Source organism: Festucalex cinctus, chromosome 2 (assembly GCF_051991245.1).
Source record: "Festucalex cinctus isolate MCC-2025b chromosome 2, RoL_Fcin_1.0, whole genome shotgun sequence".
Classification (NCBI taxonomy): domain Eukaryota; kingdom Metazoa; phylum Chordata; class Actinopteri; order Syngnathiformes; family Syngnathidae; genus Festucalex; species Festucalex cinctus.
Window position 1 is genome coordinate 40,814,437 of NC_135412.1, and position 21,209 is coordinate 40,835,645.

General features: G+C 40.6%; 1 protein-coding gene across 1 annotated transcript in view; it reads right to left on the reverse strand.

Moving 5' to 3' along the window:
* The window catches only part of LOC144014842 (piezo-type mechanosensitive ion channel component 2), a 112,605-nt gene that overhangs the window by 39,482 nt on the left and 51,914 nt on the right, over positions 1-21,209 (reverse strand). The window contains exons 14-30 of the mRNA XM_077515144.1: positions 20,812-20,917; positions 20,588-20,709; positions 19,387-19,446; positions 16,156-16,304; positions 15,929-16,093; positions 14,663-14,704; positions 14,186-14,218; positions 13,347-13,462; positions 12,962-13,137; positions 12,699-12,875; positions 9,899-10,063; positions 9,552-9,752; positions 9,266-9,470; positions 8,883-8,984; positions 8,139-8,304; positions 7,742-7,985; positions 7,422-7,518 (exon numbers count right to left, since the gene is read on the reverse strand). Coding sequence (XP_077371270.1) covers positions 7,422-7,518; positions 7,742-7,985; positions 8,139-8,304; positions 8,883-8,984; positions 9,266-9,470; positions 9,552-9,752; positions 9,899-10,063; positions 12,699-12,875; positions 12,962-13,137; positions 13,347-13,462; positions 14,186-14,218; positions 14,663-14,704; positions 15,929-16,093; positions 16,156-16,304; positions 19,387-19,446; positions 20,588-20,709; positions 20,812-20,917 — 2,326 coding nt within the window. The remainder of the gene's footprint in view (positions 1-7,421; positions 7,519-7,741; positions 7,986-8,138; positions 8,305-8,882; positions 8,985-9,265; positions 9,471-9,551; positions 9,753-9,898; positions 10,064-12,698; positions 12,876-12,961; positions 13,138-13,346; positions 13,463-14,185; positions 14,219-14,662; positions 14,705-15,928; positions 16,094-16,155; positions 16,305-19,386; positions 19,447-20,587; positions 20,710-20,811; positions 20,918-21,209) is intronic.

The following is a 21,209-nucleotide window of genomic DNA, read 5'->3' on the forward strand; positions in this document are numbered from 1 at the left end:
CGGAGCGGTCGACTGTTAGCTTGTGACGCGGCGCGGAGTTGTTCGAACACCGTGTTGGACATCACCGTGATGTCTGCGGCGGGATCTACAAGGGCTTCGTAGGTTAGAGCTCGCGCCAGGGTGACGCTCAGATAGAATTTACGAGCTGTCCCCCTGGTGGTGAGATCACCTAAAAGCTGTTGGAATGGTCTCACGTCATCGGTTGATCGCGATACATGCGGGTCTGCTATATTTGGATCAGCCTGCAGTACCAATATTGTTGAGTCAGAAGGCAGTTTAGTAGGTGTCTGAGTGTCGGCTACTGGAGGCCCCTCTGGTGACCTCCGCTGGTGGGTCACTTCAGTGGGCATCCGGCCGTCGGTTAGTCATAAAGGCGGGTCTTTTGACGAGTCTTTTGACAATTTCAGGAGTGCCTTCAATATGCCGTCGGCAACTGCGTTGTGGTCAGTCTCGGAGTCGACTTGGCGGTTCCGGGACTCGCGGCAGGAATCGGTTGCTGGCGCGCGTTCGACTTTATCACGTTTTGGATGATAGCGCGAGTCGGGCTTACCTTTAGCAAATTTGGAGCGCCGGCGGTCGTCAGCTTGCTTTTCTCCGTCCGATTTCTCGTCACGCGATTAGTCGGTTTTGGAGCGCGGTTTCCGGTTTCGCGGGGCGCGGGACTGTTTTGACATTTTTGATTTAGCCTGGTCTTCCCTCGGAGCATAGGAGCAAGCTCCCTCCAGCTCTGAAGGAGGACCCACGTCCACTTTATAAATTCCTGCGTCGCCTACCTTGGGGGCGGATAATTTTAGCTTTGCATAGCCCCTAGCTGCTAAGTCACGTAGCTGCGAGCTATTCAGTGTCTCAGGACACAAAGCCAGTCCCAAGTAGTGGTTAAGGTTTTGTTGGAGGTTTCGGACAAACAACGTTTTAAAACCAGGATCTTCCTCCATGTTGGGCTCGTTACGAGTCCCAAAATAGGCATCGCGAAGACGACTATAGAAAGCCTGAGGAGACTCCTGCTTTCCCTGTTTGACGAACATGGCGACTTCCATGCCCGACAACCCAGGAGAACCGTCAAACTCGCGTGAGATGGCTTGGTGCAGTGCAAAGGGGTCAGACAACACATCAGCAGGCTGCCGTTCCAGCAGTCTATTGACTGCTCGGCTGGACATCATTTTAATCAAGTACAACTTATCTTCCACGGTTGCCATTGGGAACCTCTGGAGATGATAGTTGATGTCTTTCAAGTACTCTGTCGTGTTGTGGGACCCCCCCTGGTTTCGGTTCGAATTTGGCTATGTTTCGAGCCAGCTTGTCCAAATCTTTCCAGGCCACGCCCATTTGTCTCTCCAACGGGGGAGTCGACATGGGTCCACGTTGGAAACTGTCATCACCTGATGGCCCTAAAGCGTGTGGGGAGGCGGCCATCAGCGGTGCCAGGCCTAAAGCGGCGGTGGTCACTGGCGGCGTCCTCCAGGCGGCTCCGGACTCAGGTGACAGTTTGAGCTGTGGTGCTGTGGCTCTGGGATCAGGAAGTCTGTGCGGGGGTGGAGCTCCCGGCCGGGAGGCTCCTCGGGAGACCTCATTCAACTGCTGCGCACGTTGCAGCTCATGTTTAATATGAGCTAACGCTGTCTCATATTCCTGCTGGCATTGTCGGAGGCGGGTAACCTCGGCTTCAGTCAATGCTAATTTGGTTCGCAGGTCATATGAGCGGTCCACTTAGGCATTACGTTCCTCCCTAAAGGTCTGTACCTGAACTTGGAGGCGCTTCACTTCATCGGTGGACTGAGCTAGCGACGAACTAACCCGAAAGTAATTGGCTTCTGCTAGCCGAAGTTGGTCTTTTGACGGTCGTTCAGTCAAGTCAGTCACCTCTGCTTTTAGTTTGTGAATTTCATTTGCCGCGGATCTCAGCAGTTTTTCTTGCTCTCGATTCGTCTCTTCGGCGGACGCGAGAGCTTGGGTTAACTCACCAATCTTTTGATGGGAGTCGTCAGTGGAAGCAGACTCATCTGCATCACTGCCCAGATTTTCGGCTAGCGCCGCATCTGCGCGGGCTTCTGCCTCATCCAGCTGCGCTTTAACGTCATCCAGCTGGGTCTCCATGACCTTCACTCGGTCGTGGGCGGCTTCAAGCTGTGCCGTGGCGTCACGGCTCTGCTGTCGTGCCATGTCAAGTTGGTGTTTCACTTGACAGTCCTCGGCATCGCTAAGCTTCAACTGCGCGGCAAGGTTCAAAGTCAGACATCCGAGCATTCGAATGAGTGATTTGTCTTTTGGGGCTTTTGTCTCAGCGTCGCTCATGAGTTGCGCGAGGTTATCAGGTATTGACATCCGCATCCCTAATAGACTCAGCGTATCCAGGTAAGAAGTCCTTGGTCAGCTTCTGCACCAGTTGAGCTAAGGTCTCTAAGCTCTCACAGGGGCTGGGAGTCTCTCGGGGTGCTGCCATATTGTCAATAGCTTTTAGACGATCAAACTTATACTAGCGTTTAATAGTTAGTTAATTAGCGTACGTAGTTAGCTAACTACCTCTATCAAGTATTATCGTCAACAATACACACTGGGTTCAAATTATCAAAAGGGAAATTGCCACAAAAGCAAAAGATTTGTAGTGGGCTATGCAACCCACAGCTTACACTATAGTTGTGAAAAATCAATTCCAGTTATCAAAACAAACAAAAACAAACAGCAACAAAAATAAAATAATAAATAAAGAAAAATAAGAAAAATAAATAATACTAACTTCAACTTGATTCACTCAGCAAAGAACAGCTTAAATGACGGACGGAGTAACTCTAAAATGTTACAGCGGTCAATCCCAAAAGCTAAATCAAAAAAAAAATTCAAATTATTTTTTTATTTTTTTGGAAGTCGAGTTAAAAGTTGAAAGTAAAATTAAATAAAATAAACAACAAAGCAGAAAAGGGGAAAATAAACTTAAAAGGGGTTAATAGTCTTAGTCAAATGACTGATTACAGTGTCAGTACAGTTTTATGCAAATGTCTTGTGGACGGGGTTTGGGACACAAAAACTGCAAACTATACAGAAATATTAGAGCTGCCTCTCTAATAATAGCTCATTCGAACTCACACCTTCTTATTAACTAGACACAACCGAAAAAAACAAAAAACAAAAGAACAAGCAAAAACAACAAAATTAAAAATATGGATAAAAATGAGAAGAAAATAAATAAATAAAAGAGAAGAAAATAATAATAATAATAATAATAGGTTTACCAAACCAACTAAACAAACACAACACCCGAAATTAAGTGGAATGTTAAGTCAAGAATACAGCTAGTTAGCCTAGTATGAAACTGGATAAAAGGGGATACAAAAAAAACAAGAAAAACACAACAGTGTAAATAGTTCCTTTGTATTGATTTGACCCAGCAGTATGTTTTGTTGATGCAACCGTAATTGCTCTCACGCTAGGCAGCGTAAAAGACTAGAATGCGGTCGGCTATTACTATAATCGTTAAACGCAAGCAGTCAATTGAGCCTACAAATGCGTTTAATCGGACGTGGATAATTTTTTATTATCCTTGCGTACTAACGATGACTACAATCACTTAGTACAACGCTCGACACGAAAAACAATTCAAAAAGCAATGTGTAGTAACATTAAATCAGAATTCTCGCGGAGCAAGGACCACCGGCATTAAAGCAGCAGTGGGGGGGGGTCAGTTGTCTATTGACAGCTCAAACGCTGACTGACAGCTGACAGCCTGCAAGACTCGCTCCCTTTCGGGGCGTCTGCTGGCGTGGCTCAAACTCGCCAACGGGAAGGGAGGGGGAGGTACTCAACCACGCCTCCACGAGCCACACAGCTCTTCACAAGGACTATGGCGCCACCTTGTGGAAATGCGTACACGGTACAGGTAAGCAGCTAACGTCTTAGCGCTCTGTTAATCCGCTCGCCACGAGCTGAAACTTTGAGTCGGCGGCTACAGAAAGCTCAATCACGACTCAAACTTCTCCCACAAACTAGGTGTAGGAGGACACGGGGAAAATGACTCGGACGTCGTTTACGTTGCTCGCGGTTAGCTACTCCGAAGCACGTAACTCGAGTCTGGTCAAAGCGATGCACATCGGCTGTCACCTGACTTCCCACAATTTCCGGAAACACAACAACACAAAGACAAACAACTTCAAATTCAGCCAGCTGAAATTTAAAAGTTGCACAACTCGAGTTCTATCACGTACGTTTTCAAATACAAGCCACTATTTTCTCAAACGGTGACCGGCTCTTACTTTTCTTCCATCAATCAATCCCGTTACTCTCGTTTACTTATAGCAAGCCACTCCGGTGGTAACACACGCAAGATGGCGGCTAACAAACGCTCGATTCAACGCCAAATGATTAGGTACACTACGTGAAATGTGTTTTACTTTTCACGTCCAAAGTCTTGTATTTTCAAGTGGATCTTCTTATGTTATGTAGCCTCACACGGCCGGCACCATTATGTAGCGATAATTGGGTCGTCTTTTGGACGAATTAATAATCTGGACGTTACAGAGGTAAATTATATTTACCTTGATAACCTCTAGGGGCACCACGTTGGTTTTGCTTTGGGTTAACAGGAGCAAACAACGACCAAAATCCTTCTTTCATCAGTCATTGATAATCTAAAGTCGCCACACTCGATATTCAGTGGTTCGTTGTACTAACAAAAGAATAATAATCCACTCGGAAACACAGATGACTTAGGCGGAATAGAGTTCATAAAACATGCATTTATTCAAGATTGCTACACTACAGAATCAAAACACTGCCTATCTAACTATTCTACCGTCAGAAGAAAAGGAATAAAATAAAGCGAATGAAAATAAGGAAGGAATGCGAATGAATAAAGAAACAGGGAAAAGAGAAATTTGACCTGCCAGATTTGTGATATGTTTCAAACGTAAGTGGCACACAGTGGATACGCCGAGCTAGTAATCAAACGCACACTTACGAGAATCGTTTGCGTCGAACGAGCAAAAGGGTCTTGTGGAAAAGGGGGAAAAATAGTCAATGTTCGTTCCAAAAAGGCAAGAAAATTAAAAAAAAGGGTTTATTCCACAGGTGAGCAAGGGAAGCCACTCAGGGGCCTGACGTAGTTGCGCGGCTCGTCCCTTGATTGGTCGGCGACTCGGCGAGGTTGATTCTGCCGGGCAGCTTTCCGAGTTCAGGTGTTGCAGCTCGGTCCGTACGCGCCTGCGTACGGGGAAGGCCAGCCGTTGGAGGTGAGCTGGCACCGCGACGGGGCGCCACCGAGTAGCAGGTGAGGTGCGCGGCTTAGGTGCACAACCTTGAGTCTGGCGGTACGTTGCAAGTGTACCCCAGGGCCGCGAAGGTCGGGCGGGCAAGCACCGATGGTGGAACAAAAAAACAAAACTAAAAAAAAAACAAAAGAGTCTTTAGTCAGCGTTGCAGTTTGCACCTGCTTTGGCGTGGCGTGGAGCGAGGGTCCCCTCTCGGCAACGGTTGCTGCCAGAAAAGAAAAGGGCCACGTGGTTGGCAAGTTTCTTGGAACAAAGAGTTCGAGCAGGCTGGGGCACTTGCAGGTCGTGCAAGAGAGTTTTTGGAAGAGGCTTGGAAGCCAGAGGGAAGAGGCGGAAGAGCAGGAAGAGGCAAGAGACAGAGGTCCCCTCATCCTTTTAAAGTCTTTGGGCGGGGCTTCAGTTGGTGGTGGCACACCCTTCTGCTCGCTCGGGCAGACTTTAAGAAAAAAATTATTAAAGAGATTAATAATTTGGCATTAAATTTGGTCAGTCTGGCAAATCAGTTTTCCCACACAACCCATTTAACACACATCGTAATTAATGCATCATAAACTAACTTCTGAGGTAACTTCTACTTGTCTAATCTGACTGAACTGAGATATTGATTATCTTTCATTCTTTATGGAGTACAAATGAAATAGGATGTTCATACACACAAAGATATAACGTGAATCATTCGTAGTTCAGTTGTCTGTCAAGAATTATCATGGTATAAATGTGTAAAATGCGGTTACTTGTGTGAATTGTCACTAAGGATAGTTCCAAGTTTCACCACTTGGCGGTGCTGTTGCTCCATCTAGACGTTCCAGGAAGGGCGAGACGCCAGAATATCCTTTGTGATTGATAAGAAGTCATGAACATTCCTTTGATCGGTCATTTGTGTATTCCAAATCATTGGAGGCATTTGTTCGGGCTCCGAGAAGACGGGCTTGAATACACTCCTTCGGCAGACGCATACATTCCTTTGTCACCTGGTCAGCGGCTTCAAAAGAGCTTTTGTTGGTGGTTGGGTGACCACCTGCAGAGCTGACCAAGCTTAGATCCTGTCTGGGCAGTGGAATATTTATGCCACTGCAGAGAATTTGCTTTAGGAGAAGCAAACTAAAAAAAAAATTATTAGAGGGTGGATTGGGCCATCGGCCATAGTTGTTACACACTTAACTTGCTAACTCGCACAAACATTGAGTTCCTCCACATATTGACTCGGTTCACAAACACATTACATTCTCCTTCATCTGACCATTAGTGTGGATTTTGCCTTGTGAAAATTAAACTGCACTTTAAAAAAATAAAAAAATAAAAAAATAAAAACTAGCAACCAGAAGGTGCTAGAACTGCACAGATAGAAATTAAACTGAATTTTAAAACAGATGTGCTGCTTTTAATATTGTGACATGACGATGACTTGGCAGTTTTAATATCGCAATATCACAATATTGCCGTTATTGTTAAATCCCTAAGCACTACACCATAGTGCTGGCCTTGATTTATTTTTATTTTTTTTCCCCCACCTGACAGTTAAAGCCATTTTAAAGGGATACTTGACTCATTGAACAATTTTCAGCAGTGAAAAGTTCATATTTTGTCCAGAATTAATTTGATAACTTCATTATTTTTAATGTACAATCAATACCTTTAAAAACTTTTTTTTTTTTTTCCCCTCTTGCTGTTGACTGATGATGACATCACCTGTGCTGGGGAAGTAGGTAACAACCAATCATGGTTCAGTTTACTGACCAAACCCAGAAAACAGGTAAGCCATGATTGGCTGCTACCTACTTTCTCAGCACAGGTGATGTCATCATCAGTCGACAGCAAGTAGAAAAATTACTTTTTAAAGATATTAATTGTATATGAAAAATAATTTTGTTACCACATTATAGACAAAATGTGAATTATTACTGCTGAAAATAGCTCAATGAGTCAAGTATCCCTTGAAAAGAAATAGACAAACCTTGAAGCCACACATAAACATAAGATGTAACTATAAACATGGAAGCTTGATATGGAAGTCATAAATTAGACATTAAATCACTTTTTTTTTTTTTTTTTTAATCAAAGTTCACTTAAAAAAATGGCTGTTTTGTTAGATTTAAGAATATTTGAAAAATGTGACAAAGTTAAACTATGTACACAGATCAAGGTAAAATCAGATGCACTTACGGACGTCGTAGCCCTTTATGGTGCAGAACATGCTGAAAGCCTGAATTAACCAGCAGCCATTCTTCATCAGGCTGCCCAAGTAGGCACAGGAACCGAGCTGAAGAGACAAATGAAAGAAACCACGACACATTACATCCAGAAATGCAGCAATATGGATTACGGACACAAATGAAGAAACCATCTAGATTGGCTTATTCTTTTTGAGCCATCCTGTATTTGGGTATTTGTATTCCCATTGTGCCTTCTTTTTTCGGTACAGAAAACCAGTTCTGGTCACTACAGTGCTATTTGTTAGTATCTGACAAGGTCATCGGACTCACAGACAGGAGGTTCTTCATGGCGATCACAAAGCAGGTGTATCCAATGAGCCAGTCCCACAGTCGCAGGATGTATTTGACAGGCTGCATCAGCACGCTGCTTCCAAACAACATGAAGTAGAAGCAGGCCACCAGGTAGCCCATACAGAAGATGTTGATCCGGGTGGTGCCTGTGATGAAGATGAGGCACAGCACCAGCCAAAAGAAGTAGCTGAACACGAACACCTTCACCATGTCAAGGTAAGACCTGAGGGCGGAGAGCAATTTTGTTTTTGTCTGATTGGGTTGCGCAATCAGCAGAGTGCACTCCATTTGTGAAGGATAGTGACATGTGTTGGAGTGCCGTAAAAGGTTGTTGTTGTTTTTTTCCCCAGCTTGGCCCTTTATAGATATTTCAGACCTGCAGTGAAGGAAGTTGTCCACAGGTATGAACTGGTTGCAGGAACTGGGGTCGAGACTGCGGCTGATCTCCACGTTGTCTCCAGCCAGCAGTCGCACCGCTGCCCGGTTCTCCTCCTCAAACACCTGCCACTGCAAGGAGGAGCACAGCAGCAAGAGATGGTCGTCTGCACACAGGAGCCAGAGAGGCAAATAGGAATTTATCTGGAAAGAAGCAAGCACTTCACACTTTTAAACTATTTTTATACATTTGTTGTGATTTTTTTTTAAGGTTAGAACAAAAAGAGGAGCAAACTCTTCATGCAAACACAAACTGATTTTTTTTTTTTTTTAACTCTACCCAGTGCATATAGTATATCGCTGGCATCGGGCTAAAACCTTGTACCTCCAAAATTGACACTTTTCAGGACACTGCAAAAACCATGTTTTTTTTTTTTCAACCATGAACAAAGACAAAGCCATTTTTCAACATTTTAGATTGGTCAATAATTCACAAAAATGACACCCACAAGTGTGGACTGACCAAAGTGTTTTTTTAATTATTAAATTTGCCAAATTGTCACAAGTTTTGGGCACAATATATATGCAATCTCTCTCTCTCTCTCTCTCTCTCTCTCTCTCTCTCTCTCTCTCTCTCTCTCTCTCTCTCTCTCTCTCTCTCTCTCTCTCTCTCTCTCTCTCTCTCTCTCTCCCTCCCTCCCTCCCTCCATGTGCTAGATTACACAAGAGGAGTCGATATACTCACAGAATATGAATAAGGGATTGGGACTCATGGCAAAATCAGGCATATAAAACCATTTGATGACATTCGAGCTCAAAGGTGGAACTGCAGTCCTCCACGGGTAATCTAGAAGGGAATACAAGTCAAATTTGAAATATTTTTTGTATCTTACTGTTTTCTTGAAATTTACTGTTAACATGAATTTAAAAATATTTTCTTACATTTATGAAAGACCAGACTTATTGCACTTTAAGACAATTCAGAATCTTTTTAAATTATGTTTACAAATATTGAATTAGATTATGTAATATTTTCATCTCATCCTTGCTGATGTCAATGTTTGTGTAACACTTATCTGTGAAAGTTTCATATACAGTATCCGCTTTTCTTTAGAAATGAAGCCATACCAACACAAAAAGCAGGAGGGATGCCGATGCAGAGTAAGTACTGCAGAACTATAAGTCCAGCTGTGAAGCAGCAGTATTTCGGCCACACCTCCCCGATCGCCTTCCTGCGGCGCCGTGACACAACCGCCATCAAAGCGCCGGAGTGCAGCAAGGCGTAGAAATCCATCCTCTGACCAATCACATTAACCGCCACAATGAGACTCATCTAAAAGAGGACAATAGATGGAAGATGTTAAGGAGTCACTTGAAAAAAGGACAGATGCTTAATACGGAACTGAAAGCACACCTCTAGGCCGAATTTGTAGAAGAAAAAGTTGACAAAGTACTTCATGCAGGGCCGGATGCCGTGATCCAGGTGCTGTCTGGTGATCCCGTGGAAGAGGATGCTGAAGGGTGGCGGCTTCAGGTTGTTATGGAGTTGGAAGTAGAGCTGGTGCCGATGGACAGTTGCCTCAAATGCCAGCAGACCCAACACCATTAGATGATTCTACCACACACACACCAGATCAGGATACAAGGAAGTGATGGATGAACGGCATTCTGTATGTGGCTAGACTGCTTTGGGACACTGAGGTTGACACTGAGAAACAAAGGGGATTTATGATTATGTTATTGTGGCACATGTAATCATACCCTGAGGCAGGGAAGGATTCTTCCTTCACATTTGAGCAGAGCGCCACACCAGTAGACGGGATCCACAGGCTCAATGTAGAGGATGGACCTCTTCAGCAGCTCCATCATGTTCCCGCTCATTTCCACTCCGACATTCAGGCTTGAAGAGTTGGATGAGAACATATTCTGAAATACAAAAGCATTGGTACGTTGGAAAAGTTAGGTTTTTTTTCTTTCTTTAAAAAAAAAAAGGTAGATAGTACATATAGTCTAAAGGTGGCTGATCGCTTCAGTAAAGCAGTAAACCTTTTAAATAATGCATTTATGTATTCACTTACTTTGACCTTATTGAATTTATTTCCTCTATTTTTTAATAGTAAAGTGATTAACACATTTGCTCCCCAAAACATATAAAAATGTTCTATTTTAAATATTGCCATGGTTCCAAAAACATATTTATACATTTTTATTTGTTTTGTTTTGTTTTTTATGCTAGAGCATACAGAAGGCTGTGATGCAGCCTCTGAACTGAAGAGAACGCTTAAAGCAATGGTAGTTATTACATAAATGGCCAGCAGTTGGCAGCAGAGTATAAAAGATACCATGACCTTGAAGTTGCTGCCATGGAAATAGCTGCCCTGATCGACCGGACTGGTTTTGGATGATGACCCACTTCCCTGACGACGTCTTCTTGCAATGCTTCAACTTCCTCAATGGACTTTTACGCTATTCTAGTAATAATGTTTAGTATCATAAACTATGTCAATTGTTGCCCATTTGGCATCCATTGCAGCCTGGTCATCCTGGGAGGGGGATTACCACATCTGCGGCCCCTTCTCAAGGTTTCTTATTTTTTTTACCTGATGGTTTTTTTTCAGTTTTTCCTTGCCCTTGTGTGGTTTGATCAGGGGATGTCGTTACTATTTGTCAACTGTGGGCATGAGAAGCCCTTTGAGACTTTTGTGTGATTAAGGGCTATATAAATAAACTGACTTGACTAGATCAACCAGGGCCATGTTGCAACAAAGCTCTTGCCCCCGGTGTTTTAAACAGATTTGGGAATAATGATGAAACTTATATTCTATATATATGCTATATTCTAATGTGAATTGGTGCAAAACGGAAACAGTTTTATATATATATATATATATATATATATATATATATATATATTTATATATATATATATATATATATGTAAATACTGTAGAGATAGTCATATACAATTATTTAGCTGTTTATCAATATTATATACATATTTATATCTTGCCATAATGTGTATATACTATTTCGATCTTATTTTTAAAATATATAATTTATTCTTGCTAAAGCACTTCTGGATGGATGCAAACTGCATTTCGTTGTTCTGAACTTGTGACAGTGCAATGACAAAGTTGAATTCTATTCTATTATATATATATATATATATATATATATATATATATATATATATATATATATATATATATATATATTATTTTTTTCTCCTGATGAAAGAAGAGACTAATCTTTTTTTAATAGGTTCCATGTTCATAGCAAGAGAACACAATATTCTGTGGGCCTTGCAAAATCAGTCAATAATCCAGTAAAACAGTCGGGAGCGAGGCGGGTTGCTTCACTGAAAATGATTGGGAGTGAATGAGTTAACTATCGGACAGGGAATAGCAACCTTTCGTGTCAAAAGAGCCAAATAAATAAGCAAAAATATGTCTGAAGCCACAAAACATTTGAAGATTGAACGTGTTCTTTTTATTTAGTTTATTTTGACATTTTTAGCTATTTCATGCACATTCTATGGTAATTTTAGGCTTTTCCTTTCCTTTTTGGACATTTTGTCACTTCTTGACATTTTGAGGTAATTTTTAAAAACCATTTTTCATCTCTTTTTTTTTTAGACAACTTACAAATTTGTACCCTGATATTCATTTTAATATTTAACTCATTTGCTCCCAAAAACGTATAAATATGTTCTATTTTTAATTTTTTTAAGTGTCCCAAAGACGTATTTGTTTTGTTTTTTTGTTTTTTTTGTTTTGTTTTTTTGCTAGAGAACACAGAAGGCTTTTATGCAGTCTTTCAACTGCAAAGAACGGCTGCAAAAATGGTAATTATTAAACAAACGGCCAGCAGGTGGCAGCAGAGCGAAGGAGATCAACAAGGGCCATGTTGAAAAAAATAGCTCAATTACTCACAATTCTAAATAAATTTGTGAATAATGATTAAACTTAACTATATTCTAATGCTAATTGCTGCAAAATGGTAACGGGTACAAATATGTTTTTTTTCCCCTGATGAAAGAAGAGACTTTAATCTTTCTTTTGGTAGGTTCCATGTTTTTATAGCAATAGAACACAAAGTTCTGTGGGCCTTGCAAAATCAGTCAAAATCCAGTAAAACAGCTGGGAGTGAAGGGGATTGCTTCTATGAAAATAGGAGTGAATAGGGAGTAAATGAGTTATTCATTTTTAATCTAAATATTGAATTCCTTTAAAGAATATTTTATCTAAAAAATGTCAATGTCAAAAAATAAAAATTGCTCCTAATTTTTTTTTTTTTAGATATCCACATGGAGCCACAGGAGAGGGACTAAAGAGCCACAGGTGGCTCTAGAGCCGCATGTTGCAGACCCATGAATTTGGAAAACGTTGACCAAATGTACTCATCTGTTCATTTCCTTGTTAAACTGACTTTGTGGATGAATGCATTCTGTACAAATGCTTGATTGGATTTAATCCGGTTTATGTCTCAAAACTCATCTTCAAAGCGGCAACTGAGTGCGTGAAATACTCTGACATCTGCCCCAAGCAGCAGAGGCACTTACTGCTGTGCAGTTGGAGGAGTAGTCAAGGGGTTTGATGACCTTCAGCTGGTAAAACATTTTGCACACCACCATGACGCAAGCCCACACGGCAGACACACTGGATGCCATGGGCCGTAACCGGCGAAAGGGGATCGCAAAGACCCACAAGACCAGAAAGAGCAAGTTCATGAGAGAAACCTGTCAAGGTGGACGATGAAAACAGATCACAACAGGGAAGCAGTCGTTTATTCTGGTCAAGTAGAAGATGAAACTTTCAATGCCACCTCTTTCAAGGACACCCAGATGATACCAGATGACACTACTTTGAAGCCATGGAGCTCCATTAGTCTCCAGCTCAGCTCCTGAACTTTCTGGAGGCCTAAGAGAGCCTGAATGAGCAGCAGGCTGGCCCGGTTCACAATCACATACCACTTGTCTTGACAACCGCTGGACATAGTGTCTGGAGGGAAGAGGCAAAAGGAGAACATGCAAACGCCAAAAAGGAAGGTCTAAACTGAGATTTGAAACCTGGCATGGCAACTGGCAAGACGATAACTTGAATCAGTAGTTTATACATATAAAAACATCCATAAGAATGTTATCAATTATCTATCCAACTTTATATAGATCTTGAAAAAGAGGCACACAGAGCCCGGAAAACGGTGCTACCTTCTGCCTTGGTTTCCTCCTGTCCCTCCTCATCACCTCCTTCTGAGGTGATCTGCAGTTCGACGATATCCAAAGTCTCCTGACTTCTTCCGCTGCTTATGTTCTCCTTCTGAAGTCTGGAAAAAAAAAATTTGAGAAGAATCAACAATTTTGAGGTTAAACATGCCTTTAAACTTCTACAAAAGGTTGTGCAAGACTTCAGCTCAGCTCATTGAACATCTGAAGACCAAGGGCCAGATCCAGTAAAGCAGGGTTCACCAATTTCGGTCCTCGAGTCCTGCAGGTTTTAGATGTTTCCGCACATAATCGTGGGGGACTGGGGGGGGTAATTTTGCGAACATTTTCACGTGACAGATGCATTAACACAAAAATCCATCTCTACTATATTCCCACGTCAACCTCTGAAACTATAAATGATCGCACCAATAATTGGTATTTTATGGACATTAAATGAATGAACGAATGACGTCGTCTTTGACGTGCTCTCCGCTCGCTATAGCTTAATGGTGTTAAATGAGAAAAACATTTTTGGACCTCCTCGGTCCAACCTCGCTTTCTGATAATATCATATCTCTCGCAACTGATACTATAGTACCATGTTCTTGGCGCAAATCCATTGCCATGTGTGGTAAATCAGGCGCAAATTTGCTTCCAGCTGTCAAACTTTGTGGCCGTGTTTGCGCTGGTATATCGTTAGAGTAATATTAGTGAATATAGGACGTTTACAGGGAGCAAGCTGCGGGTGGAGTTGTGGGGCAATTATTTGCGCATTCTTAGTGGATTTGGCCCCAAGTGTATTTCTTTCTAATGTGTCTCAGTTTCAGTATTCAAATGCTTACCTTTTCCTGACCTTTTCAATATTTTCTTTAATACTGGAAATACAGAGAGAGAGAGGGAGAGAGAGAGAGAGAGAGAGAGAGAGAGAGAGAGAGAGAGAGAGCTATTGCAGTGACTGCTGTCTCTGTTATGTCACATCTTAATAGAAATTAAAAAGCAGTAATGCAACAGAAACAACACAAAAGATGTATTAAGTACTTATTAATTCTTCAAATAAATACATGCCATTCAATATTCATGCATTTTAACACTTGCTAGTGCCTAATATAACAGTTAATCTTCATAGGTATATACTGTAAATAGATATAAATTAGATGAAGAATATGTAGCCTACATTTTTGTTGTTGTTTCTGTGTAAAAATTAACTTGTATTTCTTTTGTTTTTTATCTTAGCTCATTTCTGCAGCTTTCACATGGTAATGATCAGGATCATTCTGATATAATTTGAATTTTAAAAATCAAAGTGGATGAAGACTTACATGTCAGAAATCATGTTGATTGAATTTCTTAGTTCTTCTTCTCTAAGTGAGAATAGATTAAAAAGAAAAAGTAATTTAATTGATATATTTAAAAAAAAATAAAATTACTTCACTATGCTTCCCTTAAAGCAGTGCTTCTCAATTATTTTCTGTCATGCTGCCCCCAGTAAGAAGAATCCCCCCCGACTATTAATAGTCTAATTTGTCTAATAAAATTGTTATAAGCACACCTCTGGATAACACTGTATCCGTATTAACGTATAAGAGAATAAAAAAAAAAAAAAGAAAGAAATATGGACCAACTTACAACAAAGAATAGCTTTCTTTATTAACTGTAACAGAAAAGATTTAAAGTTCATCTGAAATTCAAAAATAAAATTAAATCCTTAAACTATAAACATTTTTTTGACTAACCATGTCAAACCATATGATACGGAATAATGAAATTACATAAAATCAATAAATAATAATGCATTCAAACTGATCACCAACATTAACTCAGGAGCACAATAATAATAAAAAAAAAAATCAACAACTTTAACCTGCAAAACAAAAATATAAAATAATATGTGCTGATTTTTTTTTTTTTTTTTTTTTTCTGTGTGCAAAGCGCGCATGCTCAGTGCAAACAAAACCCCTACACCACCGAGCGAATGCTCCCTGCGCACACTCTGCCAATAATGAGAGCGCCACTGCCCCCTAATGTAGTGGAGGTGCAATTTATTCTAGGACAGTAAAAAAAAAATCAAAATAAAAAAGCATGTATCCCCGAGGTCAAAAGCCCCCCCCCCCCTTGATGGAGCATCGCGCCCCCCCTGGGGGGGCCCGCCCCGCCCCACTATTTGAGAAGCACTGCCTTAAAGTGACACAAAAAAAAAAAAACTAGATGGCAAAAGGTGCATAATTAACTGGTGTATCCAGTTTCTGTGACATTTTTACTCGGTCATGTGTGATAACGTTTTAATTTTTTTCCAAATGTAGAATAAGGGCTATGGATCAATAAAGGTTAGGGAACACTGTATCAGAGGCACACCATTTGAAGAAATACTGTACACCAATTACTAATCTCGAAATTGAGACACGAGTCACATTCTTTCTATATTGAATCCTTACACTTTATTAATTTAAATAAATAATAAAACAAATGAACAAATTATTGAATCTGCTGGGCTATTCCATGATTCACCTCCATGCTCAGTGACTAACGTCCTTTACATTTGATCGCTCAGTCTCTCTGTCAAATTCATCATTTGCCTTCCCTCTCACCTGGGAGCTTGCCTGACAGGAACATTGTCGATGTCACTGAGAGTCAGGAAGTCGGAGTTGAAGTAATGCAGCTGGAGAATGCAAGCCAGTAGGAAGGCCGCAGGAAGTAGGATGCGGGCAAAAAGCTCCACGGTGTCATAGCGTTCCAACCCCAGGTCTCGAAGACTAATTGAAGATACAATGTGGGAGGCAAACTCAAAATCCGCGTGTCATCAACTGCTACTTACCCATCGTCGGACATGCCCATGATCTGTCGGAAGAGTGCGGACACACTTCGGAACTGATACATGTAGATGGCGATCAACACCAACATGGAGTAGCCGACCACCACCGCCCAGAACATCTTCAGGTATCGACGCCACAAGTCAAAACGAACCTAAGTTATAGAAACCAAGCATGACATCAACATAGCATTCATAAAAAGAAGCATAAATTATGCATAAAGAATGACAATTTTTATATACAGTAACTCACAATGATGTCATTGCCGTTGATAATGATAGTATGAGGATGGTCGATATATTGGAAAAATGTGTCTTTTAAGATAGATTTAAGATTATCTTAAAAAAAATAAAAAAATTTAAAAAAAAAGGAAAGGAAAAAAAATTATCTTGGATATATTATTCCTGACACATATACTTGCTTTTGTTCAAATCCAAGTTTATTGCGGACATAGACAAAATTGATAGTACCACTCAACTGAAGATGGAAAATTCCAGTCTCATGGTTTGGGTTGGGTTTTGGTTTGTTTTTTATTTTTTGCTTTTGTCAGGGTTCTAGTTTTGAGTGGGTTTTGTTTGAGTTTGTCATCTTGTTCCTTTAAGTTTCTGTTATGATCTGTTATGTTCTGCTTTCCTTGTGTGTCTCCCATTGTCTCGTCAAGCATTGTCCTGCCCACCTGTGTTTGCCTGACTTCCTCGTGTGTCAACCTATCAGAGCCCTCTGCCATGTGTCTTGCCCACCTGTGTCTCGTTGTGTCAATTAGTGTGGGGGTGGGGGTGTGCGTGTGTGTGTGTGTGTCTGGCGGTGTGGGTGTGTGTGTGTGTGTGTTCTTGTACATAACACATAGTGAGGACCAAAATACGTCTTTATCCAACAGAATGAGGACATTTTTGTGAAGTGAGGACATTTTGGCCGGTCCTCACTTTGCAAGACCTCTTTTTGAAGGTCAAGACTTGGTTTTAGAGTTTAGGTTTGAATTGGGTTATGTTTGGGGTTAGGGTAAGGGTTAGGTTTAGGCAATCATTTTTGATGGTTGCGGGTAGGGTAAGGCTCTAGGAAATGCATTATGTCAATGGATGTCCTCAAAAAGATATATGTACAAGGATGTGTGTGTGTGTGTGTGTATGTGTGTGTGTGTGTGTGTGTGTGTGTGTGTGTGTGTGTGTGTGTGTGTGTGTGTGTGTGTGTGTGTGTGTGTGTGTGTGTGTGTATTTAGTCTGTTCTCTCCCCTCTGTCTGTGTAAATTCCTTGTTGTTTTTCATGCTACCATTTTTCTGCCCTATGTCGTGCTACGTTTGTCTTTGCGTTTGTTTTGTTTAATTAAACTTCCTTTTTTTTTTTTTTACTTCACCTCTGTCTCCTCATCCTGCTTTCCTGCGTTAGGGTCCACAACCACACCTTAAATACGACACACAGAGGTCAATGAATGTACTTTTTTTATGGTGAAACATCTTTGTTCTTGTTTTTGTTGCCTTATTCTTTACTGCACAACCGATTTCTGTTTCATGTACAGCACTTTGTATACAGCAATGCCTGTTTTTAAAGCGCTTTATAAATAAAGTTGTGTTGGGTTGTTAGGCTAAAGATTCCGTTGTACACTGCATAGATTCAAGTCACCCTGTGCTGGACGTAGCAAAGTATTTCGTCCTTAAACTACCGGTACTATTCATTGTTCATTAATGATTACTTTGTACATGGCATAACATGAATAAGAGGGTGGGTGTAGGTAAATAACTACTACTAAAAATATTTAATTTTTTTTATATGTAATGTGATCATTTTTACGTATAAATAAGTGCTGTCAAAGTTAAAGCGTTAACTAATTAATTAATCACAAAAAAATATCGTATTAATCATTGTATTACCACAGATTAATCACACTATTAATTTTGACCGCAGATGATCCTTTTTAGCCGACAGCGTATGGTTACGTTAAAGGTAGCTGTTAGAGTTTGAGCAATAAACATAACTAAATGCATTAAAGTAAAGCATTTAATAAATGTTTACATATGCCGTAGGTTATTTTTTTCCCATTTTAAATTATACAAATAATTAATTGATTAGAAGAAGCAGGATGAGCGTGTGCAGTGAATATAAATTTTTGAAGACGTCCTCATAACATTAAATGTCGAAAAAAAATAACAGGTGCGCTTCAAATTTAGCGGGCAAAATATGTTGGGGGAAAAAAGCATTTTTAAGTCAGTGATTAATCATGATTAATCAAAATTCTAAGATGTGATTAATCTGATTAAAAAAATTTATCATTTGACAGCTCTAGTATAAATAAATATTTATGATGCAAACTTGAATTTGAAAATAACCACAAAGGGCAAAATTACTTCAGGTCCAATCTGCCTCATTGGGCTGCCAATGAAATACAAAGAGCAATGAGAGCTGTGGTAGTGTGTTACCATTTTGACCAAATAACATAAAAAATTTTGTTGTAAACATTGCAATGCTGTAAATAACTACAGTACAGTGAATGGAATGAGGTTTCCTGGCCTAGGATGTTGGAGATGCCACTTATTTCATCTGCATCCCCTGAACATTTCTTTTCATTTCTACATTGAAAGCTTTTCAACAAGAATCAAGTCGGCAACTTTTATTTACTTTTCCCTAGCAGGTTTGTTAATTTGATCAGGAAGAAATGTAAAAAATGTCAGTGAATCAATAATTGATCAGTAACGTTTCTGTTAATCTATCAAGGAATTCACATCCCTACTCCTGAATGCAAATAGACCACAGGGTTGCTGACGATATCCAAATAGAGAATTAATGGTGCCTTGTACCCACCACCTATGCAGCCATTAGGCCTTTGTGTGCTAAGTGTGCAGCATGCATTTGAAAGGTCAGCAGAAACACAAGAAGGGCGAGGAAAACCAGGAAAATGGGAGCAAAAAAATGGATGTGTGTGCATTTATGACTTCAAATCAATAGAGAAGGCCACTTTGAGTGTTTATGCATGGCCTGGGTTTAGACACCTTAGAAGACCTCCTGAAGAGCTGAGACCTTCTAAAGATTACTCAGATATCAGTCTCATGAGATAGCTGCATTAAAATATCACCCTTTACAAAATAACGCTTCTTTGACTGACACGGTCAGAGATTATTATGATTGGAGCTTTCAGTGTTGTCCAGTTGTATTGCATCATTCTGACAGAGCACTTTTTATGATTTTGACTCTTATTTAAGTAACCAGAGTAAGCAAAATAACACGTTAGGGTTTGGATCACAGACCTGATAGAGGACGACGAAGGAGAGGAAGAGAACAATGTAAAGAATCTTGTAGACAACCACCTGAGCAAGTGATACAAAGTCAAGATTAGTACATTTACAGCACTGTGCAGAAATGTGTTAGACCCGATGTTGGTAATTTTACAGATGAGTGTAGGCTGGCTGATCTGGAAAATGGAGGGCTGTGCCATTGTGGGAGTGGCAACTGCTGTCTTCAATCATGGCCAATCAAAGTGGCTCCATACATTTGTAAGGTTTAGATGGAATGTTTGGCACAAAATTATGACTCTGCCAACCACATCTCAAGAGAATAATTCTGTTAAGAAATTGGCAATCCCATGAAGCGAGCCTTGCGCTGATATGAAAATCAGGATCTGCCGCCATTTGTGGCACAGCGCAGATGCATTGTCTATGAAAATAAAGCCCTGCATGTGCATTGTTACACCATTGTATCCCCATTCCGATGTTTCAAGCTTTTATCTTTATTTAGAGTAGAGTAATAACAGGCATCTACTGGCCACCATCTTTTTCCTGAGAGGCAACATATTTAAGGTGAGGCATTTATCTGTTCAAGTTGACCAATCATTGAGAGGTGGTCACATTTACAGGTTATTAGACACCAGTAGAGCATCAGATCTAGCAAACAGTGTCAATTATTTTAAAGGGGAAGTCAACGTTAAATATTTCTTGACAATAATATGTTATACGTGACCTCACTGGTCTAAACATGACATTCTGATTAATGTTACTTCTGTGGAATATGAGTTATGCAGCAAAATCCAGCCATTTTTATCCATCTCAGAGGGCGGCCATTTTGCCACTTGCTGTCCACTGAAGATGACATCACAGTTGCTCAGGGTTCAGCCAATGACCAATCACAGCTCACCTGTTTTCTGAAGCTGAGCTGTGATTGGTTGTTACCTAAGATCTGAGCAACTGTGATGTCATTTTCCCTCGACAGCAAGTGGCAAAATGGCTGCCTTCTGATATTGATAAAAACTGCTGGATTTTGCTGCTTCTCATACTCCATTAGCGCAATATTAACCAGAATACCGTATTTAGACAAGTGGGGCTGCATAGAAGATATTGTTAAGAGTTTTTGGGAGGGTTGACACCCCCTTTAAACGTCTCACAATCCTTAAATTTCCACGCTATGGAGTCATTTTTTTAACGTGCGTTCTTCTGACTATTTATCGGTGCATACCGTTCCAGAGAAGCTGACCACAAAGAACATGGAACAGCAGAAGAGGATCCAGTATTTGACAAGGACCCCTTTTACTCCTGAGATCAGCATGGCTACAACCGGCGACGGCTGATTTTCCTCTGCTGAAAAAGTTTAAAACAAAGAAGAGAGAGACAAGGGAATCACCCTTTTACATTCGTTAAGTGATATGAAATCCCTGTGACAAACAACGAGAATGAAATTACGTTCAATAACTTTGACTTCATTGAGCGATCTGGCCTTTAAGCTCTGTTCCTGTCTTTCCTTTAGCTGCTGACGAAACATCAGCCAGAAGCTGAAGCTGTAGAAAACCTGCATACATAGCAACACAAAACATGCAGAATTAATTTGCTAAACTCAGTAAGCTTTTGAACGGATTAATTCATGAGGTGCACTTGAATTTTTCTTTGGCTTTTTTAGGTTTGAATCGCCACAAAAAGGGCAGTAAAAATACAGAGCTCGCCAGTGAAAAAGACATTTCTATGCAAGAAAACTGAGCAATACAATTGAGTAAATATTATTACATGTGAAAATGAATATGGTCAAGAAGAGACTAATGTATTGTAAATGTGCTTCAGACGTCCCATTGACACATCTAGAAAAC